At 42.7% G+C, this 17,570-nt stretch overlaps 1 protein-coding gene across 4 annotated transcripts in view; it reads left to right on the forward strand.

Moving 5' to 3' along the window:
• Nucleotides 1-17,570, forward strand: part of DPYSL2 (dihydropyrimidinase like 2) — a 162,356-nt gene that overhangs the window by 66,253 nt on the left and 78,533 nt on the right. For all 4 annotated transcript variants that reach the window (XM_070765804.1, XM_070765805.1, XM_070765807.1 and 1 more), the window contains 4 exons: nucleotides 2,302-2,466; nucleotides 5,764-5,825; nucleotides 8,473-8,553; nucleotides 11,009-11,077. In XM_070765804.1, the coding sequence (XP_070621905.1) occupies nucleotides 2,302-2,466; nucleotides 5,764-5,825; nucleotides 8,473-8,553; nucleotides 11,009-11,077 (377 nt within the window). The remainder of the gene's footprint in view (nucleotides 1-2,301; nucleotides 2,467-5,763; nucleotides 5,826-8,472; nucleotides 8,554-11,008; nucleotides 11,078-17,570) is intronic.

Genomic DNA, 17,570 nt, shown 5'->3' on the forward strand with positions numbered 1-17,570 from the left:
TTATTTATTTGCAAAAATTATTAGTTTGGCGATGACATATGATGTCATTGGGTGGGAAAAAACGTGGTATAGGAAAAAAACCGTGAAGTATTTTTTAATTAATATTTTTTGAAAACCCGTGGTATAGGCTATTCGCAAAGTTCGAACCCACGAAAATCGAGGGAACACTGTATAATCTCCTGTTTGGGCAGGGGATTGGACTAGGAGACCTTGAATGTTCCTTCCAGTCTATTCTGATTGATTGATTGATTGATTGATTGATTGAAGTGATGGCCCCAGATGGGTTTTTCAGGGCTGTGTAAAGTGACCATATCCTAGCCTTGTGGATTGTTATGGTGGGAAAGAAAGAGCGTACCCCATCATGAGAATCACATCCTGACATCTGGCAGGGAAGCGATAGTTGGATATTTATCCATTGTTTTTGTTTCCAGAGCTCCACTGGGACCTGGTTAATTGGTTGTATATTTTATACTTGTGAGTTCCATTGAGAAGCAGGACATTATCTGCCCATGTATTATGTAGGAGATGTTGTTCATGTAGGACTTTGGACCAGCAAAAGATAATTTATCCTGCTGTTTCCTCCCTGGGCCACAGAAAGCATTTCCCATATATAGTGATAATGGTTATATTAGCCATTCAGTCAAGTCGGACTCTTGACGATTCTATGGGCCAGGTCTCTCATTCACACACACACATACACACTGTGTATTCCGATGTATCCCAAACAGGAACCATCATATCCCATCTCAAATTATTGGAGCATCTACCTTAATCATAATTATTAGGATTGGGTGATTCTCCTGTGCGCTGTTTGGAGAGTCCAAGCATGGGTTCATTCCATCTGATTGGCCAGAGATTGAGTTGCAAATTTTTTGGCCATACCTGAGCTCCAGTTTTTCAAATCAGTCAGCCTAGGAAGGTACAAAATGTATTTATCCATGTTGGGATTTTACTAAGGAACCAGAAGCTTGGATTTTCCAGCAGGGCAATTTTTCTGCCGTAGCACAGCACTTTCTCGTTGGAACCCAGTGGCAGGCTTGGGTTTCCATGCCGGCTTCAGTAAGGAGCGTTTAGCTCCATTTCCACGTCACGGGAGTGACAGCAGAGCCAGTACCAGGGCTGCTCAATTTTTTAGCTCCTGCAGTCTGAAAAATGATGGCTCTGCTCCCTTTGCAGTTGTGCTGAGACAGACCGAGGCTTCGGTTCTGCAGCAAACAGAGGCTGCCTAGTTGCACTTGGAAACCGTATTGCTGGTTTCGCGCCATGCATTGAATTCTGGCACTTGCAACCATGCTGTTGGTTTTGCCTCATTTTTTTTTTACTGCTGACTGGCTGCACTTACAAACTGCGTTGTCGGTTTGGCGCCAACTTCCCTGCCTGGCATTCGCAGTGAGTATCTACCGGGGCCAAGGCTAAAGATTCAAGGAAAACCTCATCATCTTCTGAGAAGGATGCCAAAAGAAACAGAAAGCTTTGAAAAACTTTTCTCAAAGGCGCAGAAACGGGCAGAAGCAGCCAAAGCTTCAAAAAACCCAGTGGGAAGGACTAAGGTTCCCATTTCCTTGGGAAAGGAGTTACCCTCAGAGTCTTGAAGAGGGTCAGTTAAACGGGTTTCCTAATGTTACCAGTGGACTTCAGTCCTTTCAGGCAACCTCTTATGGGGAGTCTGCTTTGGTTGTCAATCAATTTCCGGTCATAATTCAAAGTGTTGGTTTTGACCTATAAAGCCCTTCATGGCATCGGACCAAAATACATCCGGGACCGCCTTCTGCCGCACGAATCCCAGCGACCGGTTAGGTCCCACAGAGCTGGCCTTCTCCGGGTCCCATCGACTAAAGAACGTCGTTTGGCAGGACCCAGGAGAAGAGCCTCTGGAACTTCTCTGGAACCAGCTCCCCCCGGAGATCAGAACTGCCCCCACCCTCCTTGCCTTTCGTAAAGTTCTTAAGACCTATCTCTGCCGTCAGGCATGGGGGAACTGAGACATCTCCCCCGGGCCTATACAGTTTATACATGGTATCTTTGTGCGTATGCTTGCTTTTAATAATGGGTTTTTTAGTGTTTTCTAAATTATTAGATTTGTTCTTACATTTTCTTTGTTATTGTTGTGAGCCGCCCCGAGTCTACGGAGAGGGGCGGCATACAAATCTAATAAATAATAATAATAATAATAATAATAATAATAATAATAATAATAGGATGAGAAGTCTTGCCCTACTCCCCTTCTTCATTTAGAATCTTGAGACTTTAAACCTTGAAAGCGTGTTAACCATTGGATACATGTGACTTTTCTTTCTTTAGTTGATCACGTCGTTCCGGAGCCCGGCACCAGTTTGGTTTCTGCATTTGATCAGTGGCGAGAATGGGCCGACAGCAAGTCCTGCTGTGATTACTCTTTGCACGTGGACATCACAGAGTGGCACAAAGGAGTTCAAGAGGAGATGGAAACCCTGATTAAGGATCACGGTAAGTCTTGAAGATTTTTGAGCCCCTGCAGAAAAGTCATTGTTCTAGGCTAAGCTACCAAGTGAGCTGGGTCCTGGTTGTTATCTAAAAATGTACCTTCCAGTTTCTCTTGGTGGGGGAATTTCCCCTTACTCAAATTGGGATGAACCAACATGGAGACATTATAAAGCAGCGAGGAACTTTTGGACTGAGTGGCCGTGAGCTAGTTTACTTTTCATCCAGTGTTTTGCCACCAGCTGTGACTGGTATCTTCAGAGTCGGTTGTGGTGTACCTCTCAGCAGCTCACAGGCTGAGAGGTTGTGTTACTGGGAGGTATACCACAAAGCAGCTTGCTTTGCCTCTGAAGATGCCAGTTACAGTTGCTGGTCAAATGTCAGAACAACAACAACAAAAACCTATCAGTATGCAGATGATACCCAGCTCTACATCTCCACCCCTTGTCCAGTCAGCGAAGCAGTAGAAGGGATGTGCCGGTGCCTGGAGGCTGTTGGGGTCTGGATGGGTGTCAACAGACTCAAACTCAACCCTGATAAGATGGAGTGGCTGTGGGTTTTGCCTCCCAAGGACAATTCCATTTGTCCATCACCCTGGGGGGGAGTCATTGACCCCCTCAGAGAGGGTCCGCAACTTGGGCGTCCTCCTCAATCCACATCTCACATTAGAGAAACATCTTTCAGCTGTGGCGAGGGGTGCGTTTGCCCAGGTTTGCTTGGTGCACCAGTTGCGGCCCTATTTGGACCGGGAGTCACTGTTCACAGTCACTCATGCCCTCATCACCTCGAGGCTCTACTACTGCAATGCTCTCTACATGGGGCTACTTTTGAAAAGTGTTTGGAAACTTCAGATCGTGCAGAATGCAGCTGCGAGAGCAGTCATGGTCTTCCCCAAATATGCCCATGTTACACCAACACTCCACAGTCTGCATTGGTTGACGATCAGTTTCCGGTCACAATTCAAAGTGTTGGTTATGATCTATAAAGCCCTTCATGGCACCGGACCAGATTATCTCAGGGACCGTCTTCTGCTGCATGAATCCCAGCGACCAGTTAGGTCCCACAGAGTGGGCCTTCTCCGGGTCCCGTCAACTAAACAATGTCGCTTGGCGGGACCCAGAGGAAGAGCCTTCTGTGGGGCAGCCCCGGCCCTTTGGAATCAACTCCCCCCAGAGATTAGAATAGCCCCCACCCTCCTTGCCTTTCGTAAACTTCTTAAAACCCACCTTTGCCGTCAGGCATGGGGGAACTGAGATATTCTTTCCCCCTAGGCCTTTACAATTTACGTATGGTATGTCTGTATGTATGTTTGGTTTTTATAATAAGGGTTTTTTTTAGTTATTTTAGTATTGGATTGGATTGTTACATGCTGTTTTTATCATTGTTGTTAGCCGCCCCGAGTCTACGGAGAGGGGCGACATACAAATCCAACAAACAAACAAACGAACGAACGAACGAACGAACGATTGATTGATTGATTTCATTCAACCCCAAAACTCATCATCGCCTCACTGATGGCAGCTTTATAAGCCTACAAAACAAAGCTGTAAGGGCAATTATACCAGGCTTAACACTAACAATAATAGTTGATGCTACACAAGGCTGTGTTGGCTCAGTGATTAGAATGCAGTACTGCAGGGCTAGCTCACTGCCAGAAGTTCGATTCTGACCAGCTCAAGGTTAACGCAACCTTCCGTCCTTCTGAGGTTGGTAAAACAAGGACTCAGATTGTTGGGAACATTATGTTAACTTTGTAAACTACTTAGGGCTGTAAAGCATATAAAGCAGAATATAAGTCTAAGCGCTATTACTACTTTCAGCAAACCATTACAGGATGGGATTTATAAAATCTCCAAATAATTTGTTTCACTCTCCCCCTCTTTTTTCCCCACCACATATCATCCTGACCCATTCTATGCCTTCTGAAAACATTAGTTTTTCCAGTTGAGAAGGTAACCATTGAGTTTTGTTCAAGCATGTGTGTATTTTCCTCTTGCATTTAAGTTTGAGACTCTCTTAAAACTGTTGACGTCTTCCTTTCGAAGATGGTTGAAGGTTTGGGTTGCATGTGGACACGTGGCTAATTTATCCTGCGGTCAGGAGTCAGGAGTGTGATGTGCCAGCAACTGCTGGACACCGTAGAATGTAGCTGCGACAGTTCTGAGTGTCTTCTTTAAAAGAATGGCTTTGCACTTTCGGCAGAAAAAGTCTTGCTTCATGATTGTCACTGGTTGGGGTGATTCCAGGAGACTTTGGTGTGCTTTGGTTAGGAAACATAGGCAGAGAACATATCAGCTCCATCAATTGATACCAGGTTTATGAGACGATGCCTACCTGTGAAAAATAACCTCATGGTTGTTTCCACCTCTAGCATTATGAACTGGTGTGTATTAGAGATATTATTATTATTATTATTATTATTATTATTATTATTATTATTATTATTATCAGTTGCACCTCTATAACTGTCTGGTTTGGTGCTGCAACCCAACAGGACCGACACAGACTTCAGAGGAGAATCAGAACTGCAGAAAAAACAATTGCTGCCAACCTGCCTTCCATTGAGGACCTGTATACTGCACGAGTCAAAAAGAGGGCGGGGGAAATATTTACTGACCCCTCACATCCTGTTGAAACAAACTGTTTCAACTCCTACCCTCAAAATGTCGCTACAGAGCACTGCACACCAAGACAACTAGACACAAGAACAGTTTTTTCCCCGAACGCCATCACTCTACTAAACAAATAATTCCCTCAACACTGTCAGACTTTCTACTAAATCTGCACTTCTATTCTACTAGTTTTTCTCATCATTCCTTTCACCCATTTCCTCCCATGTTGACTGTATGGCTGTAACTTGTTGCTTATATCCTAAGATTTGTATTAATATTGCTTCTTCATTGCTTATTTGATCCCTATGACAATCATTAAGTGTTGTACCACATGATTCTTGACAAATGTATATTTTATTTTATGTACGCTGAGAGCATATGCACCAAGACAAATTCCTTGTGTGTCCAATCACACTTGGCCAATAAAAAATTCTATTCTATTCTATTCTATTCTATTCTATTCTATTCTATTATGGGATAGGAGTTGCCCAGGCTGTAGCAACTGACTGGTGTTCTCCACATGTGTTGGAGGTCAATTTGTACAATTCTATACCCAGTGGAAGTTGCATTTGACAATGACTGTTGGGTACCAGGTCTGGGTTAGAGATAAACTCCCATCATTGTTTTTTTAATGTGTACATTCCCTCTGTATATGAACTGGTGATTCACTTTCAGTCTCTCTTTCTAATAGGAGTCAATTCCTTCTTGGTGTATATGGCTTTCAAGGATCATTTTCAGCTAACAGATTCTCAGGTAAGACTGCTGAGCTGGTTTCTGAATATTGTACTTCCACCTTAACCCTAGGCTGGTCCTGGTTGTATTCCGCAATATGTGAGAACTGGATGAACCAGACTGCCCTTATTCCCAAAATAAGAAGTAGGCAAAACGAGTTAGCTGTTTCTTGAACCAACATCTGTCAAAGAATTTGGCAGCTCCCTGCAGCTGGGTTGGAAGCAAAGGCTTCTTGAGTATCAAGTACAACATTGTGATTTGGGCTACTAGGTGGAGCTTTTAAAAAAACACCACCACATTCCCAACCACATTCCTTTTATTTTTCTCCAGTGTTTTCAATGGAATGATAAATTGAACCCCACAGGGAAATTAAAACCCAAATGTCCTTGTTCCTATAAGTCAGAATTTAAAGCATGCAAAAACCCATGCAGGTTGTGGAAGTGATTTCTTCATTAGAAGAGTCCAATTGGAGTGGGCAGCATACAAATATAAAAACAAAGAAACAAACAAACTTGCTTTCCCTGCAGTCAGGCGGTAGGGAAAGCAAGTAGGATGCCTGGCTGCATAGCTAGAGGTATAACAAGCAGGAAGAGGGAGATTGTGATCCCGCTATATAGAGGGCTGGTGAGACCACATTTGGAGTACTGTGTTCAGTTCTGGAGACCTCACCTACAAAAAGATATTGACAAAATTGAACGGGTCCAAAGACGGGCTACAAGAATGGTGGAAAGTCTTAAGCATAAAACATATCAGGAAAGACTTAATGAACTCAATCTGTATAGTCTGGAGGACAGAAGGAAAAGGGGGGACATGATCGAAACATTTAAATATGTTAAAGAGTTAAATAAGGTCCAGGAGGGAAGTGTTTTTAATAGGAAAGTGAACACAAGAACAAGGGGACACAATCTGAAGTTAGTTGGAGGAAAGATCAAAAGCAACATGAGAAAATATTATTTGACTGAAAGAGTAGTAGATCCTTGGAACAAACTTCCAGCAGACGTGGTTGGTAAATCCACAGTAACTGAATTTAAACATGCCTGGGATAAACATAGATGCATCCTAAGATAAAATACAGAAAATAGTATAAGGGCAGACTAGATGGACCATGAGGTCTTTTTCTGCCGTCAGACTTCTATGTTTCTAAATAAATACATGTACAAAATTGACCACATTTCTTTCTTTTTTCTGTTTCCCTCCTTATGAAGACAACTTCTACTTCTCTCCTATCTCTTTTCCTCTCCTCCTAGAGTCATTGGAAATCAGGCGGAAATTTAATAATAAATAGATAGATAAACAACCTTCTAAATACTTTCTCTTTCAGCTCACTGGACCACTCTTTTATTCCAAATCAGCCTTCTCAACCCAGCCTCTTTCCGTTATGGATGAAAGTGTATTTCCCCAAGTTGTGTTGCAATTGTAGGGATTGTGGTCAATCATTTGAGTGGATCTACATTTCCGCTTGAACTGCTGGAGGGCAGCGGCAAAACAACATTGCTTATGTATTAAATGTTTGACTCATCATTAACCAGAGTTTTCCAGAGTCTTTTGCTTGCAGGAATGTGTATGAAACAAGATGACCTTTGAGCCATTGTAGCAAGGTTGATTTATGCTTTTAATTTTATTAGCTATTAGCCTAGAGCCTTTACTGTGGACCAGATTGTATCAGGACTATAATTTCAAATAACTCTCTTGCCTTTGGTACTTGATGTCTAACCTTGGGAGAACATTTTCTTTCCAGCTTAACCTTCTACATATTGTAAATAATATTGGACTAATATCTTGCCAATCTGTGGAAGAACTGTGGTATAATTGAAAATATTCATACTGGGCTGTGCCTTTTTAGAGTTTTGATACCCGGGTTCGGGGTTCGGGGGGGTGCTGGCAAGCCCCCCAGGCCGGCTGCGACCTTTTAAAACACCCGCGCCGCTTTGCAGCTGTCTCCTGAAGCCGAACGCTAAAGCCGAACTTCCGCGTTCGGCTTCGGGAGACAGCTGCGAAGCAGCGTGGGTGTTTTAAAAGGTCGCAGCCGGCCTGGGGGGCTTCCCAGCAACCTCCCGAACCGAACCCGGGGTTCAGCAAAATTTTGCCTCTTCTTACGAACTTTGTTCGAGTTACGAACCGACGTTCAGGAGGCTTCTGGGAAGCCCCGCCGCCCGGCTGTCACCTTTTAAAACAGCCGCGCGGCTTCCCAGCAGTCTCCGAACGCCGGTTCGTAACTCGAAAAAAGTTCGTAAGAAGAGGCAAAATTTTTCTGAACCCCGGGTTCGTATCACGAGTTGTTCGTAAGACGAGGGGTTCGTATCTTGAGGTACCACTGTATAGAGTCTTTGATATTGGTGCTGAATGTAAGTAATGGAAGAAATGACTTATAAAGACAACAACAAATTTAAGTTGCATTTTGTGGCTCATGGCAATGGGGAAAAATAATGTAGGACTACACAGCATCTCATTTATTTTAGTCATAAGGAATTTTTGTGCTGAGTCTGAAAATTCCTGGACATTGTCCAAATAAACACAGGATTGAGTTCAGTGACCTTTAAAAGTCTTTGAACTTTGAGAGTAGGAATCTGAGCTCTTAAAGTAACATGGAATAGATTGGGAAGGGCCAGTCTACTCCAAAAATAGGGTAGTTCAGGGAAATTCATGTTTTCTCTTTTTCCCCCAACAGATTTATGAGGTCCTGAGCGTGATCCGAGACATTGGTGCAATAGCTCAAGTCCATGCTGAGAATGGAGATATCATAGCAGAGGTAACGCCTGTTTGCGGTGTTGTTAGTAGTGGTTACCAAACGGACATATTACACGTGGGATTCAAAATTTGGCCATACAGTTTGCAAAACATCTTTTTAAAAAATGGCGCGTTAGAACAGTGTCTCCCAACCTTGGCAACTTGAAGATATCTGGACTCCAGATATCTTCAAGTTGCCAAGGTTGGGAAACACTGCATTAGAAGGAGAAAATTGCCCCCAAATGTACTTCCTCAGATAAACCCGCTTGCAGAAATGGATCTATTGTGAGAATTACATTAAAAATCCAAAAAGTAGGAGAAATGTATACAATATTAATACTCTTGTGCCTGCTTGGTTGTTTGCAATCTTCTAAGGGGCAAAACAGTGCATTGTAGGGCAATGTTTTATGAATCGGCATGGCTCAATTGAGCTAAGTTACAAAATACTTCTGAAATCCAGTGTCTGTGACTCATGTGCGATTGAAAATTTGGCAAAACTACGGCTGCTTCAGGAGTGCCACACTGCCACGTTGCCGTGGTCAGCTGGGGTCGCGTGACTCTCCTTTCCAAAGCTCCTGCCAGCTTCCTACAAAAGAAGTCAATGGGAAAGCCAGCAGGAAGCCAGAAGCTACTCCACTCCTGCTGTTATTTTGCCTGCCTGTGGTCATTCTGGTCTAGTCTTTAGGTAAGGGGATAGCTCTGAGACAATGACCCAATGGTTGCTGGTTGCCTTGTGTGCAATTATAAAGCAAACTGACTTTAAACGAATATTACAATGAATTGTAAGCTTAGTGAGAAATAGCACAGCTGTATAGGGCACTGGTGAGACCACATTTGGAATCCTGTGTTCAATTCTGGAGATCCCCGTTCAAATTGATCAAATTGAACAGGTCCAAAGATGGGCTATAAAAATAGTGGAAGGTCTTAGCCATAAAACGTATCAGGAAAAACTTCATAAACTCCATCTGTACAGTCTGGAGGACAGAAGGGAAAGGGGGGGACATGATCGAAACATTTCAATAAGGGTTAAATAAGGTTCAGGAGGGAAAGTGAACACAAGAACAAGGGGGCACAATCTGAGGTTAGTTGGGGAAAAGATTAGAAGCAACGTGAGAAAATATTATTTTACTGAACGAGTAGTAGATGCTTGGAACAAACTTCCAGCAGACGTGGTTGGTAAATCCACAATAACTGAATTTAAACATGCTTGGGATAACCATAGATCCATCCTAAGATAAAATACAGGAAATAGTATAAGGGCAGACTAGATGGACCGTGAGGTCTTTTTCTGCCATCAATCTTCTATGTTTCTTTGTTTCTAGACCAGTGTTTCCCAACCTTGGCAACTTGAAGACATCTGGACTTCAACTCCCAGAATTCCCCAGCCAGCATTCGCTGCCTGGGGAATCCTGGGAGTTGAAGTCCAAATATCTTCAAGTTGCCAAGGTTGGGAAACACTTTTCTGGACTAACAAGAAATAAATAATATCAAACACGAGAGAGCCCATTGGGCTAACGCCAGGGGTGGATTCCCCTTACCTTTGCCACTGGTTCACATCGCAATGTTTCACCCGTCACTCGGTCGTGCAAATTCACTTCTCCACCATACTCAGAAAGTGGTTTCAGCCCAAAACACAATTGAGGAGAAGAAAGTCGGTATTAAACCCAGGGGAGGAAGCAGGATGGCTTTTTTCAAAGCAGACGAGAAGGAGAAGCCATCCGAACATTGAAAAAATCACACAGACAGTGATAAACAGAAACAGATCCATGACGCTATCTTCACATCACCAACGGTAATGGTTCAGATGCCAGAATACAAAACAGGAGGTGCTTGCATTTTTTTAATCCCAGTAAGGAGGTCCCAACCGGAGAACACCTTGTGCAGTGGTACCTCTACTTAAGAATGCCTCTACTTAAGAACTTTTCTAGATAAGAACCAGGTGTTCAAGATTTTTTTGCCTCTTCTTAAGAACCGTTTTCTACTTAAGAAACTGAGCCTGGAAATTTGAGAGCGGCATGGTGGAAGGTCTTAAGCATAAAACGTATCAGGAAAGACTTCATGAACTCAATCTGTATAGTCTGGAGGACAGAAGGAAAAGGGGGGACATGATCGAAACATTTAAATATATTAAAGGGTTAAATAAGTTCCAGGAGGGAAGTGTTTTTAATAGGAAAGCGAACACAAGAACAAGGGGACACAATCTGAAGTTAGTTGGGGGAAAGATCAAAAGCAACATGAGAAAATATTATTTGACTGAAAGAGTAGTAGATCCTTGGAACAAACTTCCAGCAGACGTGGTTGGTAAATCCACAGTAACTGAATTTAAACATGCCTGGGATAAACATATATCCATCCTAAGATAGAATACTGATGAAGCTCCCACAACTTCTGATGGCAACTTCTGATGGCAACTTCTGTTCCATTGGTTCACTGATAGTAAAATAAGTTTGATCTGTGTCCTTTTTCCTATTCCTTAGGAGCAGCAAAGGATCTTGGAGCTGGGAATCACTGGCCCTGAAGGGCACGTTCTGAGCAGGCCTGAAGAAGTGAGTACATTATAAAATATTGATTAATTGATTGATTTGATTTATATGCTGCCCTTCTCCAAGGACTCTTAAACATTTTAAACCCAATTAACTATAAAATTAACTAATCTAAAACCCAAAGTTATTAAAAATCAATCACTCCCATTCACGCGACAAACATACATTTCTTTTTAAATATTTTTATTAATTTTCCACTTTTAAAAAAGAAAACACAACAGTAAGTACAAAGAAAACCAAAGAAAATTAAATTAATAGTAGCATATACAGATATGCTCTCTACATAATGCTACCTTTGAAGAGTCTTCAGAAACTTCAGATCGTGCAGAATGCAGCTGCGAGAGTAATCATGGGATTTCCTAGTTATGCCCATGTCACACCAACACTCCGCAGTCTGCATTGGTTGCCGATCAATTTCCGGTCACAATTCAAAGTGTTTCTTTTTCCCTACAAAGGTATCACTGAATGCGTTAAAAGAAAATTAACATTACAAACTCTTTCACAATAGAAGTCTTTCAAAAACAAACTATTCTTTCACATAGAATAGAACAGAATTGAATTTTATTGGCCAAGTGTGATTGGACACAAAAGGAATTTGTCTTGGTGCATATGCTCTCAACGTACACATAAAAGAAAAATATACATTTGTCAAGAATCATGTGGTACAACACTTAATGGTTGTCATAGGAGTCAAATAAGCAATGAAGAAACAATCAATATTAATAAAAATGTTAGGATACAAGCAACAAGTTACAGTCATACAGTCCTAAGTGGGAGGAAAAGGATGATAGGAATGATGAGAAAAACTAGTAGAATAGATTTGGTGCTAGATACACTTTTTCATTGTATAAGCCTCCCTCCCTCCACTTCCTTATTTTCTCATTAAACTCCAAGGAAACTTGGTTATTCTGGCCCTCAATAAAACCCTTGGATGGATTCCCTTCTCTTGGAAAAATGCAGAAAAGTAATCCACCCAGTTTTTTTGGTGAGAGATGGAGAATTTCAGAAGGTTATTTAATGTCCAAGTAGCAAGAGAAGAAAGCTCTGAAAAGACCATGGAATACTTCCTTCTGAATCTAGTTTTGGTTCTCTGTATTTCCAAAAAATAATTGAATGTGAAATCTGGAAATCTGTTGCTGTTGTAAATAGTAGCAACTAAGGACACGTAAAACCACTGTGTCCCAGAGGAAGAACGTTCTGTATCTGGAACAACAATTCTTGTTCCTATTTAGGATTGACCTAGATAGGCTAAGAAGCTGTTGACGTGGTAAGCTCCATGTGGGTGTTGTTTTGAAAGACTTCTGGCACTGGTAGTGTCCAGTGACAAACCCAGATTGGCAAACTCAGATTTTTCTACCAGGAGAATGGAAACATCCCAGAAGGTTAAATTTGAGTGGGAGAAAAGCCATATAGATAGTCTTTTTTGTTTATTGACCATTCAAAGTTACAATGGCATTGAAAAAAGTAACTCGTGATCATTTTTCACATAATGGTTGTAGCATCCCCATGATTGCATGATCCAGGGGCATGGGGTGAGGTATCATCAGTACGCTGATGATACCCAGCTGTACATTTCCACCCCATGTCCAGTCAACGAAGCAGTGGGAGTGATGTGCCGGTGCCTGGAGGCTGTTGGGGTCTGGATGGGTGTCAACATACTCAAACTCAACCCTGATTAGACGGAGTGGCTGTGGGTTTTGCCTCCCAAGGACAATTCCATATGTCCGTCCATCACCCTGGGGGGGGAATTATTGACCCCTCGGAGAGGGTCCACAACTTGGGCGTCCTCCTCGATCCACAGCTTATATAAGTTAACCATCTTTCAACTGTGGCGAGGGGGGCATTTGCCCAGGTTCGCCTGCTGCACCAGTTGCGGCCCTATCTGGACCAGGAGTCACTGCTCACAGTTACTCCTGCCCTCATCACCTCGAGGTTCGACTACTGTAATGCTCTCTACATGGAGCTACCTTTGAAGAGTGTTCAGAAACTTCAGATTGTGCAGAATGCAGCTGCGAGAGCAATCATGGGCTTCCCTAAATATGCCCATGTTACACCAACACTCCGCAGTCTGCACTGGTTGCCGATCGATTTCCGGTCACAATTCAAAGTGTTGGTTATGACCTATAAAGCCCTTCGTGGCATCGGACCAGAATACCTCCGGGACCGCCTTCTGTTGCACGAATCCCAGTGACCGATTAGGTCCCACAGAGTCGGCCTTCTCCGGGTCCCGTCTACGAGACAATGTCGTCTGTCAGAACCCAGGGGAAGAGCCTTCTCTGTGGCAGCCCCGTCCCTCTGGAACCAACTTCCCCCCCGGAGATCAGGACTGCCCCCACCCTCCTTGCCTTTCGCAAACTCTTTAAAACCCACATCAGACATGGGGAAATTGATTCCCCTGGGCCGTTCCGTTTTATGTATGGTTTGTCTGGGATGTATGACTGTTTTTTATATTAAGGGTTTTAACTGTTTTTTTTAAGTCATTGGATTTGTACTGTGTTTTGCTGTTGTGAGCCGCTCCGAGTCTCCGGCATACAAATCTAATAAATCTAATCTAATCTACAATGGCACTGAAAAATGTAACTTGTGATCATTTTTCACATGACTGTCGTAGCATCCCCCTGATTGCATGATCAAAATTCAGGTGCTTGGCAACTGACTCATATCCATAATGGTTGCAGCATGATGGGGTCATAATTTTGACGAGCGAAATGAAAATGGGAAATGAAAACAACCACGTCACTAACGTAACAGCTACGGCAAGTCACTGAACCACTGTGGCAATAAAGGTCATAGACTGAGGCAAAACTCACTGAACAACTGTCTTGCTTAGCAACACAAATCTCCTAGGATGAAGGAGAAACATCATAACAGTGGCAACAATTAACAGTGGGTTACGACTCACTAGATAATTTTGGGCCCAACACATTTCTCCATTCCAAGCAATATCATAGAGTTCTTGTTGTTGTTGTTATTGTTGTTGTTGTTGTTGTTGTTGTTGTTGTTATTATTATTATTATTATTATTATTATTATTATTATTATTATTATTATTAATTAGATTTGTATGCCGTCCCTCTCCGGAGACTTGGAGCATCTTACAACAACAAAACAATACAAATCCAATAGTTAAAAAGACAATTTAAAAACCCTTAATATAAAAAAACAATCATACATCTCATACAAACCATATACATAAAGCGGAGAGGGGCCAGGGGAATTAATTTCCCCATGCCTCACAACAGAGGTGGGTTTTAATAATAATAATAATAATAATAATAATAATAATAATAATAATAATAATAATTTATTAGATTTGTATGCTGCCCCTCTCTGAAGACTCCAAAGTTTGCGAAAGGCAAGGAGGGTGGGGGCAGTCCTAATCTCCGGGGGGAGTTGGTTCCAAAGGGTCGGGGCCGCCACAGAGAAGGATCTTCCCCTGGGTCCCGCCAGAGTTGTTTGGGGGATAAAATTGGAAGAGGGAATCTTGCAGCAGCTTCTTTAAATTCCAAGAAATCATTTTTTTGAAGAACAAATATCTTGGTATCAGGGGGTTAAGTTCTTTTTTTCCTTTTTTTGGCAGTACTAGAATTGTGACTTAAGTTCACCCTCCCTGGGACTGCCCCAAAAACTTGAAAGGTGACATTCTATAGCCTTGTTTTCCTACTCCCATGGAAAAGACAACAGTAGCATTTAAAGTGACTTTACCCAGGGGACTTCTTTCAGCAAGTGGTAATTAGAATCAGGCTGCAGAAGGTTTTTGTGACTTGAAAAACAAGTGCAAGTAAAGAAGAAATTCCCAAAGTTATGCCTGAGTGTGGTGGACGTAGAATTCTTCATTGGTCAAGTGTGATTGGACACACAAGGAATTTGTCTTTGGTGCATGGGCTCTCAGTGTACATAAAAGAAAATATACATTCATTAAGAATTATGAGATACAACAGTTAATGATTGTCATAGGGGTCAAATAAGCAATCAGGAAACAATCAATATTAATAAAAATCTTAAGGATACAAGCAACAAGTTACAGTCATAAGTGGGCGAAAATGGGTGATAGGAATGATGAGAAAAAACTAGTAGTTACAGTAGTAAATACTTTGACAGTGTTGAGAGAATTATTTGTTTGGCAGACCAAAAGAAAAGAGTCAAAAATTCAAAACAGATTATTATTATTATTATTATTATTATTATTATTATTATTAGTAACAACAACAACAACAATAATAATAATAATAATAATAATAATAATAATAATAATAATAATAATAATAATAAATGGCAGCTGGCTATGGAATGTCGTGTCATAGGATGGGCCAGAAATTTGGAACAGGATTTCTGCTGCTAAGCGAGACATTTGTTAAGTGAGTTTTGCCGCATTTTACACTTTCGTTGCCACAGGTGCTAAGTGGATCACTGCAATTGTGTATGTTAATAACATGGATGTTAAGTGAATCTGGCTTCCGGATCGACTTTGCGTGTCAGAAAGGTCTTAAAAAGACGGTGACATAAATATGACTCCTGGACACTGCACCGTCATATAAAAATATGTTCCAAGGTGCCAGTATAGAAGCTTTAATTCCTAACACCCTAGGACAGTGATGGCGAAGTTATGGCACAGGTGCCACAGGTGGCATGTGGAGCCATATCGGCTGGCACGCGAACTATTTATTTATTATTTATTTATTACTTAGATTTGTATGCCGCCCCTCTCCGAAGACTCGGGGCGGCTCACAACATGTAAAAAACAAATCATAAGCAATCAGACAAATTTAAAATATTTAAATATTTAAAAAACCCCTAGCTCGACTCCAACATGCATGTGTGTGCCGGCCAGCTGATTTTTGGCTCACAGAGAGACTCTGGGAGGGCGTTTTTGGCTTCCAGAGAGTCTCTGGAGGGATGGTGAGGGCATTTTCCCAGCTATACCCAGCTATACATCTCCACCCCATGTCCAGTCAATGAAGCAGTGGAAGTGATGTGGAGGCTGTTGGGGCCTGGATGGGTGTCAACAAACTCAAACTCAACCCAGACAAGACGGAGTGGCTGTGGGTCTTGCCTCCCAAGAAGGACAATTCCATCTGTCCATCCATTACCCTGGGGAGAGAACTATTGACCCCCTCAGAGAGGGTCCGCAACTTGGGCATCCTCCTCGATCCACAGCTGACATTGGAACATCATCTTTCGGCTGTAGCGAGGAGGGCGTTTGCCCAGGTTCGCCTGATGCACCAGTTGCGGCCCTATTTGGACAGGGAGTCATTGCTCACAGTCACTCATGCCCTCATCACCTCGAGGTTCGATTACTGCAACGCTCTCTACATGGGGCTACCTTTGAAAAGTGTTCGGAAACTTCAGATCGTGCAGAATGCGGCCGCGAGAGCCATTGTGGGGCTTCCTAGATTCGCCCACGTTTCTGCAACACTCCGTGGCCTGCACTGGCTGCCGATCGGTTTCCGGTCACAATTCAAAGTGTTGATAATGACCTTTAAAGCCCTACATGGCATTTTGGCCAGAATACATCCGGAACCGCCTTCTACCACACGAATCCCAGCGGCCTATAAGGTCCCATAGAATTGGCGGGCCCCAGGGGAAGAGCCTTCTCTGTGGTGGCCCCGGCCCTCTGGAATCAACTCCCCCCAGAGATTAGAATGGCCCCCACCCTCCTTGTCTTTCGCAAATTACTCAAGACCCACCTTTGTCGCCAGGCAGGTGGGAGTTAGGATATTCCTTACCCTAGGCCATTACAAATTTTGTATGGTATGTTTGTGTGTATGTTTGGTTTTTATAAAATTAAATTGGATTGTTACATGTTGTTTTTATATCATTGTTGTTAGCCGCCCCAAGTCTGCGGAGAGGGGCGGCATACAAATCCAATAAATAATAATAATAATAATAATAATAATAATAATAATAATAATAAAAATAATAAATAATTTTCACCCACCCCCAGCTCCAGGGAAGGCTTTGAGCCTGGGGAGGGCAAAAGACAAGCCTATTGGGCTCACCAGAAGTTGGGAAATAGGCTGTTTCCGGCCTCTAGAGGGCCTCCGGGGGCGGGGGGGGAGCTGTTTTTGCCTTCCCCAGGCATTTTAATTATGGGTGTGAGCACTCACACATGTGTGATAGCACACACCCATGCTCTTTTGGCACCTGAGGAAAAAAAGGTTAGCCATCACTGCCGTAGGAAATTTGTCTTTTCCCATAGTCTTAAGTGACCCCTGTGAAACGGTCGTTTGACCCCAAAGGGGTCCCGACCCCCAGGTTGGCTTTAAGAGGGTCATTGAGGCCACTTGGAGGTTTACCTGTGTCCTCAGGGTCACTTGACCGGCGTCCTTGGTTAGGAGGAATGGATTTCCAGAGGAAAAAAAAATTACAGACTGCAGGAACCATTTGCGCTATTCAGGTGACCTTGAGGACACAGATAAACTTCCAAGTAGCCTCTATGGCCCTCTGAAAGCATGCAAATGACCAGCTGTCTGCAAGGAGTATAAATCCTTCCATTC

This window comes from Erythrolamprus reginae, chromosome 12 (genome assembly GCF_031021105.1).
Source record: "Erythrolamprus reginae isolate rEryReg1 chromosome 12, rEryReg1.hap1, whole genome shotgun sequence".
Classification (NCBI taxonomy): Eukaryota; Metazoa; Chordata; class Lepidosauria; order Squamata; family Dipsadidae; genus Erythrolamprus; species Erythrolamprus reginae.